The sequence below is a fragment of the Seriola aureovittata genome, chromosome 24 (assembly GCF_021018895.1).
Source record: "Seriola aureovittata isolate HTS-2021-v1 ecotype China chromosome 24, ASM2101889v1, whole genome shotgun sequence".
NCBI classification, from domain to species: Eukaryota; Metazoa; Chordata; class Actinopteri; order Carangiformes; family Carangidae; genus Seriola; species Seriola aureovittata.
This window is the reverse complement of record NC_079387.1, coordinates 5,803,923-5,824,575: the sequence shown is the minus strand read 5'-3', so window position 1 is coordinate 5,824,575 and position 20,653 is coordinate 5,803,923. Positions and strand designations below refer to the sequence as shown.

Here is a 20,653-nt window from a genome sequence, read left to right as displayed (position 1 = left end):
CCTAGATCTTTTAACAGATGTGCCTTGATTGGTTCTCTGTGAACTTCTTGCCACATATCTGATAATGATTGATTTTGTTTAAATTTACAGTGGTCGTTCTGTAATTATGATCCAATTTTTCACTCAACAAATACATTTTTCAATTCATAATTTTCGCCTTGTGTACTGTGCTACGTAGTCGATGTTTTTTATTTTGAAGCTCACAAACGGAAGCTTTATTTTTTTAGGTCTGTAAGACTTGACGCTGATCTTTCCGTACACCCCGTGATCTCCAAAACAACATAACAAAGTGGGGGAAAACATGGCGAGCGGAGAGGAGGCCAGAAGACGCCCCTCGGTTACCTCCTCTTCGGTCGGCCTAGAGGCTCTGTTTCCTGCCGGGACATCGGAGCAGGCCTGCGGGGACGGAAACCCTGAGCTTGTCCGCCTGCGGGAGCGTCTTCAGGGTTGGCTATCGCAGTATGAGCCCCTGCTGCTCTGGGTACAGAGGCTGCTGGTCTGGGAGAGGCCGTTGTACAGCATCTCTGTCGCCCTGACACTCAACACATTATTCTGGTAACCGTCGAGACTGTGTTCAATCACGCTTGTCACCTCTCTGACAGCTCGATGAGGCTGTATTCAAGTGCATCATTAGCTAGGTGGCTAACGTCAGCGGGGATATTACGAGTGAATGTCAAGACAAGTTAGCTAATCCCATGTCTTTAGCCTAATGCTAACGTAGCTTGCAAGTCAGTTTAAACTTAATTTTAAACACGGCTACTTTGTCGTCATGTATTGAACAATATCAGGAAACGCACAAATGCGCCGACAAAATAGGAAACCGAAGTTATTTTTAGTAGTTACATTGTTAGCTTTTGTTTAGCTTAATCCCAACAAACACTCATGTCATGCTGAGTGGCCCAGGCCTTGTTAACCAGCTGTCAGTGACAGTTTAATACTTTCTCCTGCCTCATATTATACAAGACAATCTAATAGAGGTGCTATGTAGATATGTTTATTAAATCTAATGTGGGAAATGAGCTTACCAGCATTATGATTATGTTTATTATATTAGTATGTCAGTGTGTTGAACATAAGCCAATTGAGTGTTTACATGTCTCCACAGGCTCCTGTCCTACACCTCCCTGCGGCCTCTGTTCCTGCTGAGTTTGTCCCTGCTGGGACTGATGCTGCTGGAGAGATGGAAGCCCAAGTTGCCCATCATTACTAGTAAGCCCCTTTATGTAATTTGAATCTGGTCCTCAAGTTTTACCGCTTATTATCTAAGCAAATGTTCACTGTGGCAAATTACACCATATTTTTTAAGTGCCAAGGCCAACAAGCAGAAACCTTAGAACATTTGTTAAGAGCATATTCACCCCTAGAGGTCCTATGGTAATCTTAAAAAAGTGCCTTTTATTTGTCTACCAAAGTACATGTTCTGCTCATGGTCTCCGGCTAATTGTGTGTGTTTTTACTCCACAACAGTTCAACATGCAGAGGCTGACCCTGTACAAAGGTGTGTAGTATGTGTGCATGACAAACACAGCACTTACAATACAGTTTTTTCTGTGACATTACTCTTAAATTGTTCAATTCCAACACTGTGAAGGCTGCCTTCGTGTTTGACATTTATCTAGTGTGACACCATATAATTGTAGCTAATTTTAGGCTACAGGTCAAGTTTTGTCTGCTGTGTTTGTTTTCATCTATGTGCGCCTCCCTCCCTTCACTGTCATAACATGGACATGGAATCCTACCATACCTCTCTGAGTCACTGAACTACAACCTGAAGCACTCTTAAGTACAGGTTTTTGTTCTGTACAAGTGTTGATTTTGTCACTCTCTTCCTGTTTGTTTGTGTGTGTATTCTCGTTTGCATACAGTGATTCGATGAGTGTGGAGCAGCGTCTGCTCAGTATTCCTGAGCTCAGCCACCACCTGGCTGAGAGCTACCTGACCTGCTGCCTGTACCTGCAGGAGATGCTGCAGTACAAACGACAGAACCATGGCAAGGTACGGCACTTTGACTGTTGAAAGTACAGATACGTTATTCCTCACTGTCCTGAGTTTATTCTAAAAGCCTGGGAGCAAACAAGTCTCTTGTTTAAAGTACACACAGCCAATCTTGTGCAGTTCATTGATAGCATACAAAGCCAAACACTGTAAGTAAAAGTAAACATTGCTAACAATATGGCTGACTAAAAAAATGCTTACAGGCTAAAAATCCTCTTAAGTTTGGGAATCTTCAAGGTGTGACACAAACTGCTGTTGCTACAGTTGCAAGAACTAACTTCTTCTCTTTCCACACACCTGCAGAGATGCCACTTTTTCACTTCCTCCTCTTGTCCCTTGCAGCCTGAAGGTGTGGTAGCTAATTTGTCTTATTTGCTCTGTTTCTCAGTTTTGTGTGATGATGTGCAGTGGCTGCTTTGTACTTGCTGTGGTTGGCCATTACGTACCAGGAATCATGATCTCCTATATCATAGGTGAGTGTCTGTGCCAAAAAAGAGTTGTGCTAAGCCCTGAATTTGAATGCTACTTTAATAGGTAATACATGTATTTTAATATCTTTTAGTGTTGTATCTCTTCATACCTCATTCACATAACTGGGTTGTCATGACAAAAGCTGTCTTTTTGCATAACATACACCCTGTGTCAATTTGCAGCATCTGGTTTTGTTACTTGCAAAGAGTAGAGAGTTTATAAAATTTTGAGTGTTTTTGTTTTTTCTTCTTCTTCTGTTTCCCTGTTCAGTCCTGAGTGTGCTGCTGTGGCCGCTGGTGGTCTACCACGAACTGATCCAGAGGATGTACACGGGCTTGGAGCCAATCCTGATGAAACTGGACTACAGCATGAAGGGAGATACCGAGCACCGCAAGCACGACAAGAGGAGTGAGTGCTGCTGTGACACCTCGAGGCTACAGATTTGGGCATATGTAATGTGTGCACACATGCTTGTACTTGGAACTGTTCAACAAGGACCTTAAGTTTTGAATCGATGCAGATCACCTTTCTTTCTCCTCAAACTGAACCTCAGACACGAATCATTGCAAACATTGAAAGAATAATAGCCACTGTAACACTACCTGTTATAACTGTAAATTGGACCGTGTCGACTATCAAGGAAGTGTAATTATAAGTTCCTCTGGTTGCATTTGTTTTTAGATCCCATATCTCACATACAATGTGGTTCACTCACTATCCTGTAGCTCACTTTAAGGTGTGGTACAAAACTGAGTGCCAATCCCCTTTTTTTTTTTTTTTTTGAATCATTTCTTTTAGTCATGAGTGTTTGTTTTGAACAGAGGTGAAGAAAGAGCTGGAGGAGGGTGACGAGCCAAGAGCCGAAACCGAGAGTGAGAGCGAGGAGGAGCTGTCTTGTTTTGCCCCAACGGTATGAACACACACCCGTAAACTCAACTCACATAGAGCCATATAGAGTAGACTTTGAGAATGTGAGTGTATATATATATTTTTTTTTTCATTAAAGGGACTTCTGAAGTGTTGTGAAATAAATCTCTTTCAAGTACAACCACATTCCAAAAATGAAGCTAGTGTGTACATAGTTTATTCAGGTACTGTCAGTTTTGATGTCTGGTATTCAGTCACTATGTCTGTGGAATGTATTAACACCTGCAGAGCACGTTGCCAACATAAGAATATAAACAGCAACTAATGTAATACTGAACTCTTGATGCCAAAGTCTGTTTGATGCATTTGTGTGTTAGCAGTGATGTAGTTATAACGCTGCGGTTCTCTTGCTCAGGTGGATGTGAAGACTACAGCTCTGGCGATGGCCATCACAGACTCGGAGTTGTCGGATGAGGAGGCATCCATCTTAGAGAGTGGAGGGTTCTCGGTGTCCAGAGCCACCACTCCGCAACTCACTGATGTCTCTGAAGGTAAATAATCACTCACATCAACCACATACTTCAGTTTATACAGTTTTTTGCTTAAGAGGAAGTCCAAAGGTTTGTTCCTATTTTTATCTTTGGAGGTAATGGAGTTTCTGTTTGTTTTTAAAACTGAAACTTATTATAATTAAGTGTAGGTGCTTGAATTGGTCGACATTCATTTTTTGGTGTCTCGTCTCTACCTGGATCTAGACCTGGACCAGCAGAGTTTACACAGCGACCCAGAGGAGTCTTACCTTCGGGATCTCCCCGAGTTTCCCTCAGTCGAGGAGTTCCCGTCCATCGAGCACAACCTGCTCCACTTTCCTCTGCGAGGTCCCAGCCAGGTTGAAGGAGCCCAGGCTGGTGCTCAATCAGAGGATGAACCACTCAGCCCCGCCAGCCTCCTTATCCAGCACCTAGCGTCCCCGCTCCACTTTGTGAACACACACTTCAACGGACATGGACGACCACCACCAGGGAGTGAGGAGGGCATGTTGCCTGTGCCAGCTGCAGGGGAGGAAGCGAGGAGGCAGGGAGGAGAGGGAAAGGAAGCTGCAGTAACCCAGGGTGCACAGCAGTCCCTGGAGGCCTTGAGCGAGGAGATAGTGAGCACGGCCATCTCCACTGTGGTGCAGAACACTCTGTCAGCTCTGCTGCGCTCCAGTGAGGCCAGCGAGGACCCCTCTCTGGCTGAGTTCCTTCCCACTGAAACCCCACCGGGCGCTCTGGAGACCTCCACCCAACCCACCGACACCACTGCTGACACTACGGTTACTACAATAGGGGCGCTGGGGCCTGATGAGGAACTGGATGAGGCGATTACAACAGAAAGCGGCGCTGGCGAGGAGATGCCTGACGACACACTAGTTCCGACTGAGGAAGAAGACTTTGAGCTTCTGGACCAAAGTGAACTGGAGCAGTTGGATGAGGGGCTAGACCTCAGCTCTGACGGACAGGTGGCGGGAGGAGCTCCAGACATACCTCCATCTCCTCAACATCAACCACAGTCATAGCTTCCCTGTTGCCTCCCCCTGCCCCCACCAACAACTGTTTTGTTTTTATTTGTATGTTAGAACTACATTATATCCATACATACTGCTATAAAACATTTATCAAAGAGTTGAATGCTGTTGGTTGTTGATAGTGTGACGGACGGTTGAGTTTACTCGGTCCATTCTGTTTTCATGTTGTCATATTACAGGGGTGTGTTCGGCTTTGGTACCTGAGTTGCGTCTAGTCCAGGACCATGACATAATCGGGATCAATAGCTACTATCAGGTGGCATTCATGACATCATAGGTTTGATCTGTACAATTAAATACAAAGGCAAGAGCAGAAATCACCAATAATGCATTTACAGTAGAGTTTGTTGTGGTGTTACACTGCCTGCTGCGCTGATGGTATCATGTTAAGTGAGAGCAGGTTCGGGGCAGAGCTTGTGTTAGAAGTTATAGAGACATCATTATTGTCGGGGGCTGCTTTGTATTTTCCATCTGGGCTCTGAGGTTTGATGGTTTATCTGGCATGAAATTTGCTTGATAATTTAGCAAGCAAATTTCTCACCACATAATGAAAACCCTGTTCAAGTTCAGTCTGATGTCGCAATAATGATGCCTTTTTATTTTCCACCTTGGGTAAGAGCTGAACCCTTCCACCTTGTTTTCGTTCAGAAGAAGAAGTTTATCCAGATGGTGTAATGAAATGTTGGAATGTTGGATTATATAACTATTAATATATACTATAAATTATTTTATTTAATTGTCAGTTGATGAAACTTTATTGTTGAGCTGAGAGGGAGTTTGAAAGTAAATTCTATCCCTTCAGTTGCCCATAATGATTGTATAATAAGCGTTTTTAATGATGGCACCATGGACGTCCAGGTTTCCCAAAGTTGGTCTTAGTAAAACAATAGTATTATCCTTCACTTTACCCATACTTCCCAGGTCTCTACAGTTCTGACAGAAGCAGTCATTAGTGGTCTTTCACTTGTTGCCTGGAAATGGAAACTTAATCTTTGACATTGTTGGATGTTGACAAGTAGTGGATCCGTTACCCGTACACATAAGTGACTTTGATGTGGCAAGATAAAAAGAATTGTTCCTGATTTTCCTCTTTGTGATTGATGCCTCATTTTTATTTATATGTGAGAATACAATTTAATTTCTTACATCCATATTGTAATCGGTCCATATGTAATTGAATTTACTCTCGATCTAAAACTACAGGCTTCTTGTTAGATAGACCCGTCTATACCTGACTATTTGTACATGTATAGTCATCACTGGGATATGTATTTTTACCAAATAATCTCTTTTGTGCCACGACAAGTCCATGCATGCCATGAATCACGCATGTATTTACCATAATCAATGTTTGAGGTCAATTTTCAAAAGAGTGTTACTTTTACCGGAGCAGATTTTTTTTTTTTTTTTCTTCTGTTTTTGAAGAGATATAATACTTCAGATATTCCCCATGTATCTGGCCGCAGCTGGGGAAAATTGTTGACATGACAAAAAGAAATCTAGCACTATAATCGACTGAATGAAGAGGCCCGTTCTTGCTTTCCTAAACCACTCAGCATCCAAATCTCAGGGGTGGGTTGTACAAATTGAATATAACAGGCTATGTGTCCATTTCCCCCGACTTGTCGTAGTGCATTGTATTTGTACTAACCTTTTCCTTTTTTCAGTCAATGCCTCCTTGTGTATAGTGTAGAAATGCTAAAAAAGGAACGTGTATATTCTGCATGTAAAAACAGCACTCTGTTCAAGTTCTCCTTGTCAACTGACAAAGTACTGCACAATTTGTGAGGAAAAAAAAGTCAATTTGAATGTTTCAGGTTAAAAGAGCCCATTTAGTTCAGTTTGTTTGATATTTAATTATCAACAAGGGGAAGACAAGTTTTGATGTGTCCTCATTTGTAAAAGACTACCCGACTGTAAATGGGTGGCAGGTGGTAACATCAGAATTAGAGGATATTAACAGACTAGTTTGTGTATGGTTGTAGTGTGTTTTATGCTTAAAATACGGCTTCTCGAACTATATAAAAAAAGGCACTTACTGAACTGTACAATTTTAAAAAAGGAATATATTTTCTAATTTCTCCTTTTTCCATAAAGTACTCAGTTTGATCTTTTACATCTAAAAATATAACAGCTATGGACGAGTTTCACAAAGCGGAAAAGATTTATTGTCATTAAACTGGTAAAATAAAACTGCAACTCCACATGTGAAACTAAGAGAATAAAAGAACAAACTGAAACAAACTTTATCTGGATTATTTCTACTTCTAACGTGTTTTTGTCTGTGTAATTAACTTCCTTCCTTCTTCATAACGATCATGTCATTTTCTGATTCAAGTTCTTTTTCCTGAAAAAGAAAAACAACTCTGTTAGTCGCATTTTTCTAAATACCATATGTTTAACTGCTAATAACACTTTGTAGCTATGAAACAACGTCCCTCAGTATTTTTGTAACTTGACATACCCGCCTGAGTTCACTTGCAGAAAGCTGAAGTTTCTCCTTCAGCTCATCTCCAACAGTTACATCAAACAGCACAGACCATTTACCCTCTGTGAAGGTAACTGGAACTGAGAGGACGATGCCATCTGGGAGATTGTAGTAGCCTGCAAGTAGCCAAAAACAATCCCATTTCAACACTGGCTAGATCAGACAATTTTACAGGCTAAAAAAAAAATAGATTTGAAGTTGAACTTCATCCCAGCCCTGTAAAATGTCTGAGGTCATTTTGTCACACATTGTGCTTGGCTGTGTTTCTACCTGGGCATAGTACACCCAGAGAGAAGATCTTATCTGGACTGCAAGTGCCATTCCAAGCCTTGAGGATGGTGAGGATCCCATTGGCAGCTGACATGGCAGCTGCTTGGCAGGTCTTTGAAGCCACGGCTGCACGCTGACAACATACCAAGTCTTGTAAGTCTGTCTCCAGCCATTTCCTGGAAGGAAGAAGGAGATCGTTGGCTTTTTGCTATATCCCAGCACAGGGTGTTTTCAGAGCAGGCAGGTTTCTGGGTTAGATCATATTGTGCAATCAACACTGGCACAGACTGAATTCATAGTGGGGTATGGTTTGGTAGGCAGTAATTTCATGGTAGACATGTGCAAGACCGTGTCATATTATGTTTGTTTAGCCTGCCAAAGTGCAAGTTCGCTGGAGTTAACCAATACAGTGAATGCAGTAAAGTATATATTATATTAATATATATTATATTCATCTCAAGCACTATTGCATATTAATACCTATAATTTTTTTATTTTTTTTAATTGTTATTGTAACAAACCTGTCATGGAAAATCTTTAGGAGTGACTGGGAAAAGAAAGCTGGGCCTTTGATTGCCCCATCATAGTTGAAAACCTTCGCCCTCTGCAGGTCAATGTAGAAACTACCACTGATGTTTCCCCACACGATGAGATCTGTAATATCTAGAGTAAAGGAAGAGAGGGAAAACATTAGTCTTGCATGAAAGGTGCTGGTGCTAAAATGCAATGGAAGTATAATCTACAGGAGCTACCTGACGCCTTAACTCTCAGCTTCTTTGCCATAATGGCCTTGGCTTCATTCTCCAGTTGAGTTGCCATGGTGACAAATTGGTCACTGTCAATTGACCGGGCATTGTCTACAAGAAGCGAACATCTCAGGTTGACAAATGAGTCACCAGACACAATCACCTTCACCTCCTTGTTGGCCCTTGTGTCAATCAGTTTTCCGTACTCTCTGTAGTGGTCTGAGACTTCCTTTACTTTCCTGTTCTTCCTCTCCTGCTCACTCTCATTCTCTGCATCACTGTCATCAGGCCACCACTCATCCAGCAGGAGGATGACACCTGCTTCTTGAAAGGCTTGATCCAGATCTGTGTGAATGCTCACCTGTGAATAAATAGTTAGGTGAATTTATTTTCCTTCTGATATGATTAAAAAATGAACATTTTCTAAAAGGCCTGTACCTGATGGAGTAGAGGGAGTCCCAGGTTCTCCATCTCTATCTTAAGCCCTTGCAATTGCTCCTCACCTCCCTCCAGGTCCAATAGGTGGAGGCTGATTGCATCAACATGAGGGAACACTTCAGCAGAGAGCAGATTGGGGATGAGGAGGTGGCAGGTTGGGCTGAGAGCACTGGAAAGGTTACACGTGATCTCTCAGATGAAAAACATATCCACAAATTTCTAATTTCTTCTTCTTTGATTTTGAGTTTTTCAACTAACCGACTAACCCACCTGCTGATCCATATGTGAAGAGGTTTGAAGAGACTGGCACGGTGCTGCTCCTCCAAAATAAGGTTCATTTTGGTCTCCAGATTCTCTGCTGCAACACTCAGCATTATGTCTGTAGGCATGTCTGATGTGATATTGTAGTAGTCCTACGCAGCCAGTGATTAAGAGAAACTTTGGCTGGTGTGGAAGTTTGAGCTTGGAAGTGATATTAATTGTGAAAATCTAATCTATGCCTACCTGACAATGCTCAAGGAAGTCACTGAAGCCCCCTAAGAGCATCCCTTTACCTCCTTGGTCCACCAGCTCCCTCCAAACCAAAGGTGACTTCTTGTGTTTCCAGCCGTTTCTTTTGCAGGTGGCTTCCAGCCATTCCTGTTCAAACAGAGATCACATCGATGCAGTAAATATATACTAATGGTTTAAAAATCAAATAGATCTAAAAAAATAAAAAAATAAATAAAAATAAATAAATATCACCTTCCAGTCATCTGGGAGGATGGAGATCTTATGGGCCCTGAAGTTTGGCAGAGATCGTTTCAGAGCGTCTGCTAAAAGTTCCGCTTTGGCATAAAGAGGGCAGTCTGTTTTACCTGTAGAGGTTGAAATTCTATAAATAAGAAATGTGACATTCTTTATACACAGTTAAATATTAAAAGTTCAACCTTAAATGAAACTTTACCAGCAAGCACAAATTTTGCCATTCTACCGGGGTAGCGTTGGTTGCTAAGAGACCAGGGATGTTGCACTTATTTGAGTCCGAGTCGGAAACACAACAAAAAATATCGAGACGTGTCAGAAAAATGGTCAAATGTTGGCTTTATTAACAATGAGTAAAATAGTATACTTCAGATGTTTTATATTCACAATAACAATTATTTATTATATTTCTTCTATTTTTAGTTTGACAATGCATGGTGTGCTACGTTGACAGGGGGAACAAATATGGCAGCGCACATAGCAGGAACAAGCGTGTTATGAGAATACTATCTAACTGGACAGGAATCTCTTTTTACTTTTTACTGTGATGTAGCTCCATTTCTCATCACTCAATCACTTTCTGGACAAATGTTACTTGGTGCAGCAAGCGCCATGTGTTACTCCGGGACATTAATTTGTACACTAGAATAATAAGGTAGGTAGCTTCACTTAGCTAACCTTAGCTAATGCAACTAGCCAGATGAAGGAGGCAGTCTGTTGACCTTGTTTACAGCTTCGTAACAGTACTTTGTAATAAATTATTAAATTGTGTAACTGTTTGCAGTCTGTGCAGCCGAAAATGTTAAGTGGAAAGTCAGATAGTTATTAATGCTAACTGAGTAATAGTTGCTATTGTTTGACTCCAGATGCACAATTTTCTAAATACCTTGTTGCTATGACGCTAGATACTCGCTACTTGCTTCACACTGCTGAAATAAACTAGGACACTCGAGTGTAATGCTTCCTTTTCCACCCTTTTAGCGGCCTTTAAAGTATTCCATAACAATGTCTGTCTGGGTGACGGAGGAGGTCATGAGGAGGGCCGTGCGCTTCTGCAGGTCTCCATGGACACCGCGCAGTTTCCTGGTGACAACATCAATCCAAGAGACAAATTTCCCCACTCAGATGGCACACGTTTGTGGCACAAAGCGAAGCCAGCCATGCCGGGCTAGGAGTCTTGTCAGTTCAGTGAGGTTTTATTCACAGGATCGTATTCACAGTGAGGATTTGGAAGAGAAGGAGTCTTCTCCACTGGCAGATTCATCACTACCTGCTGGGACTACCTCAGGACTGATAGAGAGGACGCAACCTTTCATTGACAAACTGTATCGCTGTGGCTCCCCATCTGATGTGTTAGACTTAACCTGTCAATACGCACCCACAGTTCAACAGATCAGCAGCTGCCTGGCACACATGTGGTCCACCACTAAGAAGATGACAGATGAGCAGCGGCGCTATGAGCTGCAGCTGATGTTTGAGCATCCTGCATTTGACAGGCTACTGCAAATGGCCATGAAGAGTGTGGGCCACATGCACAGTAAGGATGTGGCTCACTCTCTCCTGAGCATGGTCAATCTGGGCGTGCCTCAAAATAGCCGTGTGATCCAGACTTTGCTCCGAACTTGCCAGGTAGGCAGTCAAAGATCGTCAATCAGCAAGATGTTTTGTTATTAGTAATATTTTAGGATCTTTGTTTATCCAAATGTGTTTTATTGTCCACTAACAGGAGAAACTGAATCGCTTTGATGAGAAGAGCTTGTCCATCTTGGCCTCCTGTCTGGAACATATGGAGAACAGCCCCAACGTCAATGCACTTAAGGAGGGCATGAGGTACAGCTTGTCAAATAATTCATATGGCTCATGAAGAAAGATGAGCATAGTGAAGCCTTTCTCCTAATTCAAAACTTACCACTTCTTTCTCAGATTAATTTACATTCTCTATTGTGGTTTCGTGTCCTAGGCTGGTAGTTGAGGCCAGCCTTCCAGGGATCAAGAAAGTTATTTCTCTCCAGACCATGATGCGAATGCTGGGGAAGGATGCCCCGCTGAACCTGAAAAGGAAACTGGAGGTCAGTTTATGAGTCTCGGTTTCGACCATATTTGGTATTCATATTCCTGTCAGTGTGATTCTAACATTATCCAGCTTTATGATTGCCAGCTCTTGTGCAGACATGTCTTTGACTGCTCAACATTCCGGCTACTCTCACCATTGCTCACAGTCTGTCTAATTATTTTATGTTTTTATAGTTTTAGACTGATTTATATTTACTTTACTAAACACACTTGGTGAAAGAACAAGTGCTGATTCCTTAGCCGTGGTTTATTTTGCTTGATATAAGCTTGCTGATACCATTACTATATATATACTATATTACTATATATACTCAGACTGTTTGTCCCCCCAAGTATCTCAAAAATTGATCTGTATTTTTACCTGTAGCCGAATCTGTTGCATTGTGACACTTGTCTTGCACATGTAATCCTCCAGAGAAAGGCTTTATCAATGACAGACGAGTTCAGCCTTCCTAACTCTCAGTACATGATCTCCACGATGGCCACAATGGGCTTCTACTCCAAACCACTGCTGGACATCTGCAGTAAGAAGATCACAGGTAAAATTTAAAAAAAGGTTAAATGAAAAGACTCTGGACTTCTATTTTTAAGTCTTACCAACGTGCTATCCCTCTTTCCACATCTGTCCTCTCTGGTAGAAAACCTTGATGAAATCCCCTTCAACAGATTGTTTTTAGTGCTGCAATCGTGTCGGGAGCTGCGCTACAGAAACTTAGATCTGCTCACTGGCATTTCAGACTATGTCACGTCCATGCTCGACATATGGACCAACAAACAGGTGCTGCAACAGACAAATATCTTCAAACCCCTTTTTTATGAAATGTTGAATATGAGGTTCGTCCTCTGCGATATATTTTATAAAAGACTGAAGATAAGTTCTTTCATTGTCTGTAATCGCATAATAAGAGTACAATTTAGTTTTTTCAAGAAAGCTGGTTATAGTATATGATATTTGCCTGTCTCATATATTTGCTGGTAAGTTCTTTTTTACCTTCACTCTTGAACTTCCCTTCTTTCTTATCAGGTGCTCCTCTTCCTGTCTGTGTTTGAGAGCCTCGTCTTCTGTCCTGCAGCCTTAATGGAGGGATATGCCAAGAAGGTGATCTCCAGGCCAGATGCCCTGACGCTTAGAGACCTCCTCTGTGTCCTGAAGGTGTACTCCTCTCTTAACTACGATCTGCAGCACCACAGACAACAGTAGGTCACTCGTGTGTCTGTATTTCGGGTTATGTTGCTTATTGCTGTCTTTAAGTTACGTGACTATTGCTTGCAAGGTTTGATGTCTGTGTTGGGTTTCATCTTGCTGCTGCAGGTTCCTGGATAGTGTCAGCCAGGTTCTGGACTCCTATCTGCCCAAGATCTCTGGATTCAACCTTTTAAAGGCTGTTTTCTATCTGTGTCTGCTGGGCCACTTCCCCTCCTCATCGCTGGAGCAACTCCTGCAGAGCAGCACAATGGAGCAGTTTAACAATACACGTAAGACATTGAACACACACACACATACACACGCACAGTTGTCTTTATTTCCTTCGCTCTTTTTCGAATTTTTCGATTTCATCCATCTCAACGTCTTCTGTTTCTCCTCAGCGCCAAGATTTCTCCGGAAACAGGAGAGAAGGTTTCAGACGGTGGACTTGTGCCTCCGTCTTGACCGTCCTCCTCTCCCTCGTCCCCTGACTGTCCCCGCATCTTTCCTGGGAGACCCCACACCCCGCAGTCCATCAGCCAACCAGTGGCTCTCGCAGAGCCTGCAGAGCGTGGTGAGGGACCAGGCGGACACAGCGCTGCAGGAAATGGTGATGGTGGAGAACGTCTACCTTATAGGTAAAGAGGATATATGAGATACAGTGAGCACAGTTTCAGCTTGGGTTTTCTTTATTGATGTGTTACGTCTTTTACTGTCTTTCTCTTTAATTGCTCAAGTACAAAAAAGCTCCAACCGAACATAGTCAAGCTAATTATTTTGATGATTATACTGAAAAGAGTTGAATGTGTCTGCATTTTTGCTCTGTTACTCAAACTTTGCATCTATTTGCTTTACAAAACGGTGTCAGAAAACAATTTAATCTGGTTGAAAAACCGTGATGCGAGCGAGCAGCTTTGTGTTTTTGACTCTCAGATGGAGTGATAACCAAAGCTCTGCCAAACCAAACCTCTGTGACTGAGGCGGCGAGCAGTGAAGGAGGAGACCTGTCTCCAGCAGAGAGCAGTCAAAGGTAAGATACCAGCATCAGCCTGCAGTTGATAATATCACCAGACACAATCTTTGAGCAAAATCTGCAGTGGTATTTTACTTGTAGTTTTTTTTTTTTTTCCCTCCTAATATAATGTGCTCATGTCATGTTTGGTGACGTCCGATTGCCGTGACAGCAGGTGGAGCGGATGTTGCGGGGGTTTTGTTCTGGCAATGTCGTACTCTGACACATACTGTGATCAGAAATTACAAATATCTGATTCCAAAAACTGGACATGCAACAGACCGCAGACAGCAGGTCTAGACAGTCACATAAAGAGCTCATTAGAACATAAAGTGCTGCTCTAACAGCAGGACAACTTTGTAACTTATATCTATCACCGCAGTGATTACAGCTGCTGTAGAGTTTAAATCCCAGTTTTACTTCATTTAGAGGTTGACTGAGGGGAATCAAGTGCAGCTTTCAGTCACTTACTTTGAGTGAGCAGCATGGTTTCAAACAACTTCAGAGTTGGTTAGAAATTCTGTGTTAAAAGAAGAACTTTAAAGTTTGTGCACATGTGTAGTTTTAACGCGCAGAGCTCGTCTTCTTGGTGTCGTTTTATTTTTTACATATTATGTTCCACGCTACACAGGAAGTCTCTCAAGTTGTCTTTTAATTTCATATGCAGAGTCTTTTCATTTATTTTATTTGTATAAACATTACACATAAATGTTACCAGCTGATGTATTGTACTGAAGTTTAACTTAAAGCAAATTTCCACCCACAGTCGTTTGGCAGGTCACAATTGAAACATAAACACATTTACTCTTCTCTCTGCTCCACACAGATTATTTTTTAATCTTTTTTGTTAGTTGTTTTGTTTTTAAATCTGTCATCCATTGTTTTAAAAAATTATATATACTTCAATTTAGCCCACTGATGCATTTTACTCCTGCAAATTCAACCAAATGGTTCCGATGATATACGATGTACTGACGAATGATCAGAGATAAATGTAAGCAGTGTGTAGTTTGTTGTTTGTATTGCACAAAGCCTGTTCTGGTCTTCTATCATTATGCATAAAAAATCTAAAACTATAAAACTATATAAAGCTATAATAACCCTTCTGAGTAGAGATCTGTAGTGAAGTATGTGTCGAATGAGTCAGAAATACAAAAGGCTCCAAACACAGGATTATCTCGGTGAAAATGAAGACACCATCTTCTGTCTGTCTGTCAGGTTTCAGTTTTTTGTCCTCCTATGATGTTTTTCTAACCAAACCACTTTCGTCCTGTCATGCCTGTACCTCCATTCAAATTTTGACCTTTTGAAAGCTGACAAACCCTTCTCTTTATCTCCTAGCATTGCAGTAATTTGCACACCACTCTCTGGTTTCTGCTTTGGTACATCCAATCCCTGCGGCCTCTTGGCGGTCAAGATTCGCCATCTGAAGATCTCGGGATATAACCCTGTCCTGGTGAGACCTCACACTCAGTGATCACAGTTTGACTTTGGCTCTTCTTTTGTAAGGGTCCAGTAGTTGCTGACACCGTGTAATAACAATATTCCTACATGCAAATGGCTTTTTTTCATATTCTAAAGTTGTTGAATCCTCATATCAGGAAGGAAGTAGGAATTACAGTTTATATAACCACAAACCTGCCTAGTATAACCACAAACCTGCCTTCAGCCACATGTTCCTTTCAGATATGAGTGGTAGCATTTTAGTGTCCAAAATATCAGCTGGAAAATATTGTGTTGCTCCGTGAGAGAAGCTCGCTGACGTTAACTAAAACTTCTCCAACATCAAATGATTCTCCATCGACAAATGGAGGCTGTGTGAACGTTGAGTGCATGAGAGTGAGACTCACATCGTTCCCGATCCTGTTGTCCAGGTAACGGAGAGGGAGCTGCAGGCTGTCTCCGAGGAAAAGAGGACGGAGTTCCTCAGGGGGCGGATCTTTCCAGAACGCCACAGACACCCTGAAACGGATCAACTGCAACCTTGAAGACAGATGTTTCGAGTTAAATCGACACAATAATCATGAACATGCATTTTTATTGCTTTGGAAACAATTATTAAGAGGGAAATAAATTGAATTCAGTGTATGAAATCAGTGTGGTCCCTGGAAAATTGAGCTTAAAACCAGTTGAAATCCACATGAAGGTTTTTTTTTTGTGATTGCAGTGATCCTCTGAACATTATTTATAAGGTCAAGTTGTACTTCTTTTTTTTTTTTAAACTTGTACAGCAAAAACTGCTTGAATGAATCAATTGAATCAAGAGTTTTAAGATTTAAAAAGCCACTTCCTGATGAAGGCAAACAACTAACATTTAATTTTTTTTGTTTTTGTTTTTTGCTCCAATCACACCTGTATGAGAGTGACTTTTTTTTTTTAGCAATTTTAGAAGAAAACCTGCATTTTTCTTCGAGTGTGCACTCATTTCCCCAGTTTGTAAAAGAGTCAGTCCTCACTAGAGAAGTGACTGTGGGGGAAGGAAAAATTCTTTTTTATCATGAAAGACGTTTGTTTTTAATCATCTGTCCCAAAATGGCTTGAGGAGCTAAGAGAAGCAATATGTTAATCTTGCTGACGCTTGCAGTAGTAGATGAGTAAAACCATGCAGCCAAATGAAACCAATAAAAGCCGCGTGTGCTTTGCAGTAGCTGCACAGAAACTGCAAGGTGAGCAAGGTAAAGGTGGAGTCCCTTTGAAGCAGCTACATCTGCAGACAGAACGACGAGGGAAAAACAGTAGATGGAGGGAGACAGGAAACGGTGCAGATTGTTATTGTTTGAAGCGTTCGCCTCTCCTTGTCGTATATCTGCTTCTCATCAACCTCTGACGATTTCACAGAAATATTCGCCTGCAAACTGGAAAAAGAAGCGTGATGTGATGTCAGTGGTATTTTGATTTTTTTTTTTCTTTCTTTTTTTTTGACACCATGGTTTCTGACAGCTTGTGTTTTTTTGTTTTGTTTTTGTTTTTTCATTTTAAAATAACCGTTACCCACATGATACTACAAAGATTTACCCTTTGTGGTTGAAATCCCCTCTTTCATACACCACCTTCTGTTTCAACCACAGAGATAGGGGTTCCATCTAGAAAATGTGTGTGTGTAACAGGCAGCGACCGTGATGGAGTGAAACAGGAAGCAAGCAAAACCAGAACTGTCAGAGATGTTTTTTTCTTTTCTTTTTCTTTTTTTTTTTTTTATTGTTTAATACAACCACAAATGTAAAAGACTCTGCTACTTTTGCTGTGTACACACAAGACAACAACTACATGAACTCACAAAGCCTCACTCACAATAATCTTATGTCCAGAGTGAGCTCCTACAAGGACGTCCCGTCTGTTCACATCTAAATTAGTGGGGGGTGGGGGTTAGCTGTGCAAATGGTCAGCCGATGCATGAGAAATCAGAAGTGTCGTGGTATAGGGTTCTGAACCCCTTTCTTCTTCCTGCGCTCCCTCGGCGCCCTGGGTTTGGTGTTCATGTAATCGCTCTGCGAGTCCATCTTCCTCAGCTTGACCTGGGAAGAGACACATGAGGGCGATGGAGCGGCATTATTACAGCATGTCTGTGCAGGACTGACGTTCACAGTTGTCATTGAGTTGACGTGCAGGTTATGTGGTTTATTAAAGGTTGACGCCGGCATTTTCTTTTTATTTGCAGGCCAAGAAAAATTCAAAAATGCATGTGATAGATGCAACAATTTTGAATTGAAACAAGTTTGAATAAGTTAAAAATGTTAAAACATCCAGATATATTCTTAAATCCTCCTCCCATATTTGTGGGCCAAATGTCACAGACAAAAATCATTATACATGCCTCTATTTTATCACCACATATCAACTCTATTCCCCAGCTGTAAAAAGATTCAATTTCTCATTTGTAATTGCACAAAGCTTCAGCTTCTTAAACACGACTATGTGTTTGAGGAATATCTCACCCAGTTGGCAAAGGCGACGATGGTGACAATGATGCTGTAGATGCTGACAAGTATAATCACCAGAATCCAAATCCAGACAAATCCAGGGCTCGGATTCTCATATAGGCTGCTGCTGTTTTGGTTGCTATTGCAAAGGTGTCCTGGAAAGAAGCACATTGCATTTAGCGTACTTACTATAGATGTGTATTTGGTCTTTCCATTAAAAGCTTGGCACCTCCTAGAAATATTTACCTTGTGCAATTACCTGGATCCTCAAAGTGCTTGGCACTTTTCGAAAGGGTGGAGGTAACGTGATTGTGCTGTCACACCTGTATGTTCCATAGCTACTGTCAGTCACTCCAGTGAGGAGGAAGCTGACCGATTCATGCTGCTGGTTGATTTGCAGTTTCACGCCCTCCCTTTTGATTGTTTCCAAACAGTTCAGTGTATTGTTGAATTTGTTGCATCCAGCGTAGGAAATCACTTCCTGGTCCTTGAAAAGGTTGAAATTCACCGTGTCAGCGGTCACATTTGGGCACGGCACATGCACAGGTACACAGGGAGTTTTCATTTGCTCTGGGGAGAAAAATGTCATCATTAGTCAGGTTGCAAATTTATTCTGATTTCTGATTACACACAGTGAAATATAAGATCTCTGGCTTGCAAAATACTGCCCAATATGACTTCAGAACTGAGATGAGAATCTGACATATAAGTTTAAAAAAACAATACTTTAAGCAAAGACAGTAGCACAGCATTGTGTTTCTTTTTGCAGTAAACCAAGTCAGGATGCATGTGTCTTCGCCTGTAACTAACACCTTTGCAAAGGAAATGTTTTTTTTGTTGTTGGTTTTTTTTTTTTACAGTTGCATCTCCTGTAGCGATTGATTGATTTGCATTTGATTTAATTCCCTTAACTGAAATTCAGGGTTTGAAACCAGTCACTTCACAGCAACTTCACCCCCACACGGAATTTGTTCAATACACCTCTTAGCACATTTAACCAGCCTCACATTTCACATTTCACCTGAAAAAAAACAAAAAACAACTGAAATTTGCCATGTGAGTGGCATTCTTGACTCAGCCGCTGACTGACTCAGTCAGGCTTGGGTGATGTAGTGCTGGGTGCTGTGCATATTAATGTTGAAATGAATTTCCTTCTGCACTTTGTTTTAACAGCAGTTGTCCTGAAGTTGTATTTGATATTCCTTTGTTGACTCTGGTAAATACTGGTTGCCATTAAAATGTGTCTCAACCTACAAATACTCGGCATTAGGAGGCTATAAAGGTCATCTTAGGTTAACAGTCAAGAAGTGAGGATGTATCCTTTAAACTATAGATTCATGTTCTTTAAGCCCCAACTTTCCATATTTTATGTGTGTAAACGTATACAGTGAGATACCACTGATGCAGTTTTACAATACACTTTTTTCCTGCACAGATTAAGGTGTTAACCTCAGTGTTTACAAAGGAAACCAAACAGTCGGTTTGTTAGATAGCAATTGCTCTTCACTATTAAGTTAGTTGCTTAAAATTACTTCATTTTAGAGGTAATTTCTTGCAGATTAGAAGTATTTCTAGAAGCAGTCACTACCTGAATGCTAATCGCTATATGAGCATATGAGTGACTTTAAACTGGAATTCATGGTGATGCAGTAGAGCGTATAACCTACCGTTGCAGTTGCATGTGCTCTGAGACAGAGCGGTATGAGAGAACTTGCAGCCCAGGAGGATGATGAACATCCAGCAAACACTCATCTTGATCTTTGGCGCCGTGAGTGTGAACTTGCCTCCAGCGCAATAATGTCCCCGAGGCTTTCCCACATTACCTAAAGCTTGAAGCTCCTCCGGCAAACTACACAAAGTGTGCGCTGCAGAGGAACCCGGACCGTTACTCCGATATCATCAACCCCGGTTCCATGCACGCGTTCCTTTCACTGTTATACATCATATCCTCCCTGTGTGTGATTGAAGAACTCCCACGGCGCTGCAGTGACTGAGCCTCACACATCCTCCCTTGGAGGAAAACATCCTGTGACAGAAAACGCCTCCTCTTCTCGAGTTTCCGATCTCTCCTGGAGTTTATGACCTTTTGATAAGTGTTAGTACAGTAAGACAGTGGTCATGTCTTCATTTAGACCACAAGGTCATTGTTTGACCGCTCCTTCCCCGGTTCATTTTTTCTTTGTTTTGGGCCTGTTTCTGTAATTTTGGGCAGAATCTAAACTACTGCTCAGCTGTAATACTATTTGTGAAGTAAATGTGTACAGTACAACATTACTGAATCATTGTGAATGAATGTGAATATGTGTTTGTGATATTTTTTTTTTATACTACACACACAGTTTTGCCATAAAGTGCTTAGTATTTTGGAAGCTGTTGCATATTTGATTGAATGTGTTGCGTCGTCACTGTGTGGTTGTGAAGGGAGACAAAGACTAAGAGAAGGAGGGAGATAAAAACTTTGTGGTAACTAAACAAATGTGCCTTATCCAGAATTTAAAAAAAAAAAAGAAGAGGAAGAAAATTTGCATGAAAGCACAGAAGTTGGTCATAATGTGTGTTTTTCTGCTCTGTAGCTGTATGTGGTCAAGCAGCATGAGGAGGTGAGTGACCAAAAGTGCAATGACCCAGTGTACCATGTGGCAAAGTTTACTGAACACAATGAGATGTGCCAAACAGATATCCAACCGGTTTGAACTGACATTTGTGTGGCTGCCTAAGTGTCACTATCTGACTGGAACACAGAAAGTCAGTCCGGGAGAGAGGTGAAAAAGAAACTATCACAGTTATGGCACTTACTGAAAAAAGAAATCCCACAGTGATTGTGCTGTGTAGCGATGCCAGCTATTAGAGAGGGTTCCTCCCACCCACAGGGTGGT

The 20,653-nt window shown here is 41.5% G+C and overlaps 4 protein-coding genes and 1 long non-coding RNA gene across 6 annotated transcripts; 2 read left to right on the top strand and 3 right to left on the bottom strand.

The window, feature by feature from the left end:
• Nucleotides 1-230: 230 nt before the first annotated feature.
• Nucleotides 231-7,144, top strand: retreg2 (reticulophagy regulator family member 2). The gene is made up of 9 exons (XM_056370903.1): nucleotides 231-555; nucleotides 1,106-1,209; nucleotides 1,468-1,498; nucleotides 1,866-1,995; nucleotides 2,384-2,468; nucleotides 2,737-2,874; nucleotides 3,288-3,376; nucleotides 3,749-3,884; nucleotides 4,089-7,144. The coding sequence occupies exons 1-9, from the start codon at nucleotides 302-304 to the stop codon at nucleotides 4,889-4,891; spliced, it is 1,770 nt and encodes a 589-aa protein (XP_056226878.1). The 5' UTR covers nucleotides 231-301; the 3' UTR covers nucleotides 4,892-7,144.
• mdh1b (malate dehydrogenase 1B, NAD (soluble)) lies at nucleotides 7,046-9,892 on the bottom strand. The gene is made up of 10 exons (XM_056370904.1): nucleotides 9,789-9,892; nucleotides 9,587-9,699; nucleotides 9,347-9,481; nucleotides 9,113-9,255; nucleotides 8,843-9,011; nucleotides 8,411-8,765; nucleotides 8,180-8,321; nucleotides 7,659-7,834; nucleotides 7,365-7,504; nucleotides 7,046-7,247 (listed from the first exon to the last, which is right to left on the bottom strand). The coding sequence occupies exons 1-10, from the start codon at nucleotides 9,808-9,810 to the stop codon at nucleotides 7,191-7,193; spliced, it is 1,452 nt and encodes a 483-aa protein (XP_056226879.1). The 5' UTR covers nucleotides 9,811-9,892; the 3' UTR covers nucleotides 7,046-7,190.
• Nucleotides 7,680-15,977, top strand: fastkd2 (FAST kinase domains 2). Of its 2 annotated transcripts, none has more exons than XM_056370902.1 (12): nucleotides 7,680-7,811; nucleotides 10,568-11,215; nucleotides 11,313-11,416; nucleotides 11,547-11,655; nucleotides 12,075-12,198; nucleotides 12,298-12,437; nucleotides 12,684-12,856; nucleotides 12,972-13,135; nucleotides 13,247-13,483; nucleotides 13,779-13,875; nucleotides 15,199-15,313; nucleotides 15,732-15,977. In XM_056370902.1, exons 2-12 carry the CDS (start codon nucleotides 10,592-10,594, stop codon nucleotides 15,843-15,845), a joined length of 2,001 nt encoding a protein of 666 aa, XP_056226877.1. In that variant the 5' UTR covers nucleotides 7,680-7,811; nucleotides 10,568-10,591; the 3' UTR covers nucleotides 15,846-15,977. The 2 variants fall into 2 exon arrangements, with proteins under 2 accessions (XP_056226877.1, XP_056226876.1); XM_056370901.1 differs by lacking the exon at nucleotides 7,680-7,811 and adding an exon at nucleotides 9,927-10,241.
• On the bottom strand, nucleotides 11,239-12,388 carry LOC130165556 (uncharacterized). The gene is made up of 4 exons (XR_008826826.1): nucleotides 12,257-12,388; nucleotides 12,021-12,178; nucleotides 11,496-11,637; nucleotides 11,239-11,363 (listed from the first exon to the last, which is right to left on the bottom strand). It is a non-coding gene; the product is annotated as an uncharacterized LOC130165556 (long non-coding RNA).
• A 1,078-nt stretch (nucleotides 15,978-17,055) lies between the features above and the next one.
• On the bottom strand, nucleotides 17,056-20,221 carry si:dkey-1h24.6 (T-cell-specific surface glycoprotein CD28). The gene is made up of 4 exons (XM_056370911.1): nucleotides 19,445-20,221; nucleotides 18,024-18,347; nucleotides 17,793-17,932; nucleotides 17,056-17,372 (listed from the first exon to the last, which is right to left on the bottom strand). The coding sequence occupies exons 1-4, from the start codon at nucleotides 19,527-19,529 to the stop codon at nucleotides 17,259-17,261; spliced, it is 663 nt and encodes a 220-aa protein (XP_056226886.1). The 5' UTR covers nucleotides 19,530-20,221; the 3' UTR covers nucleotides 17,056-17,258.
• Nucleotides 20,222-20,653: the final 432 nt, after the last annotated feature.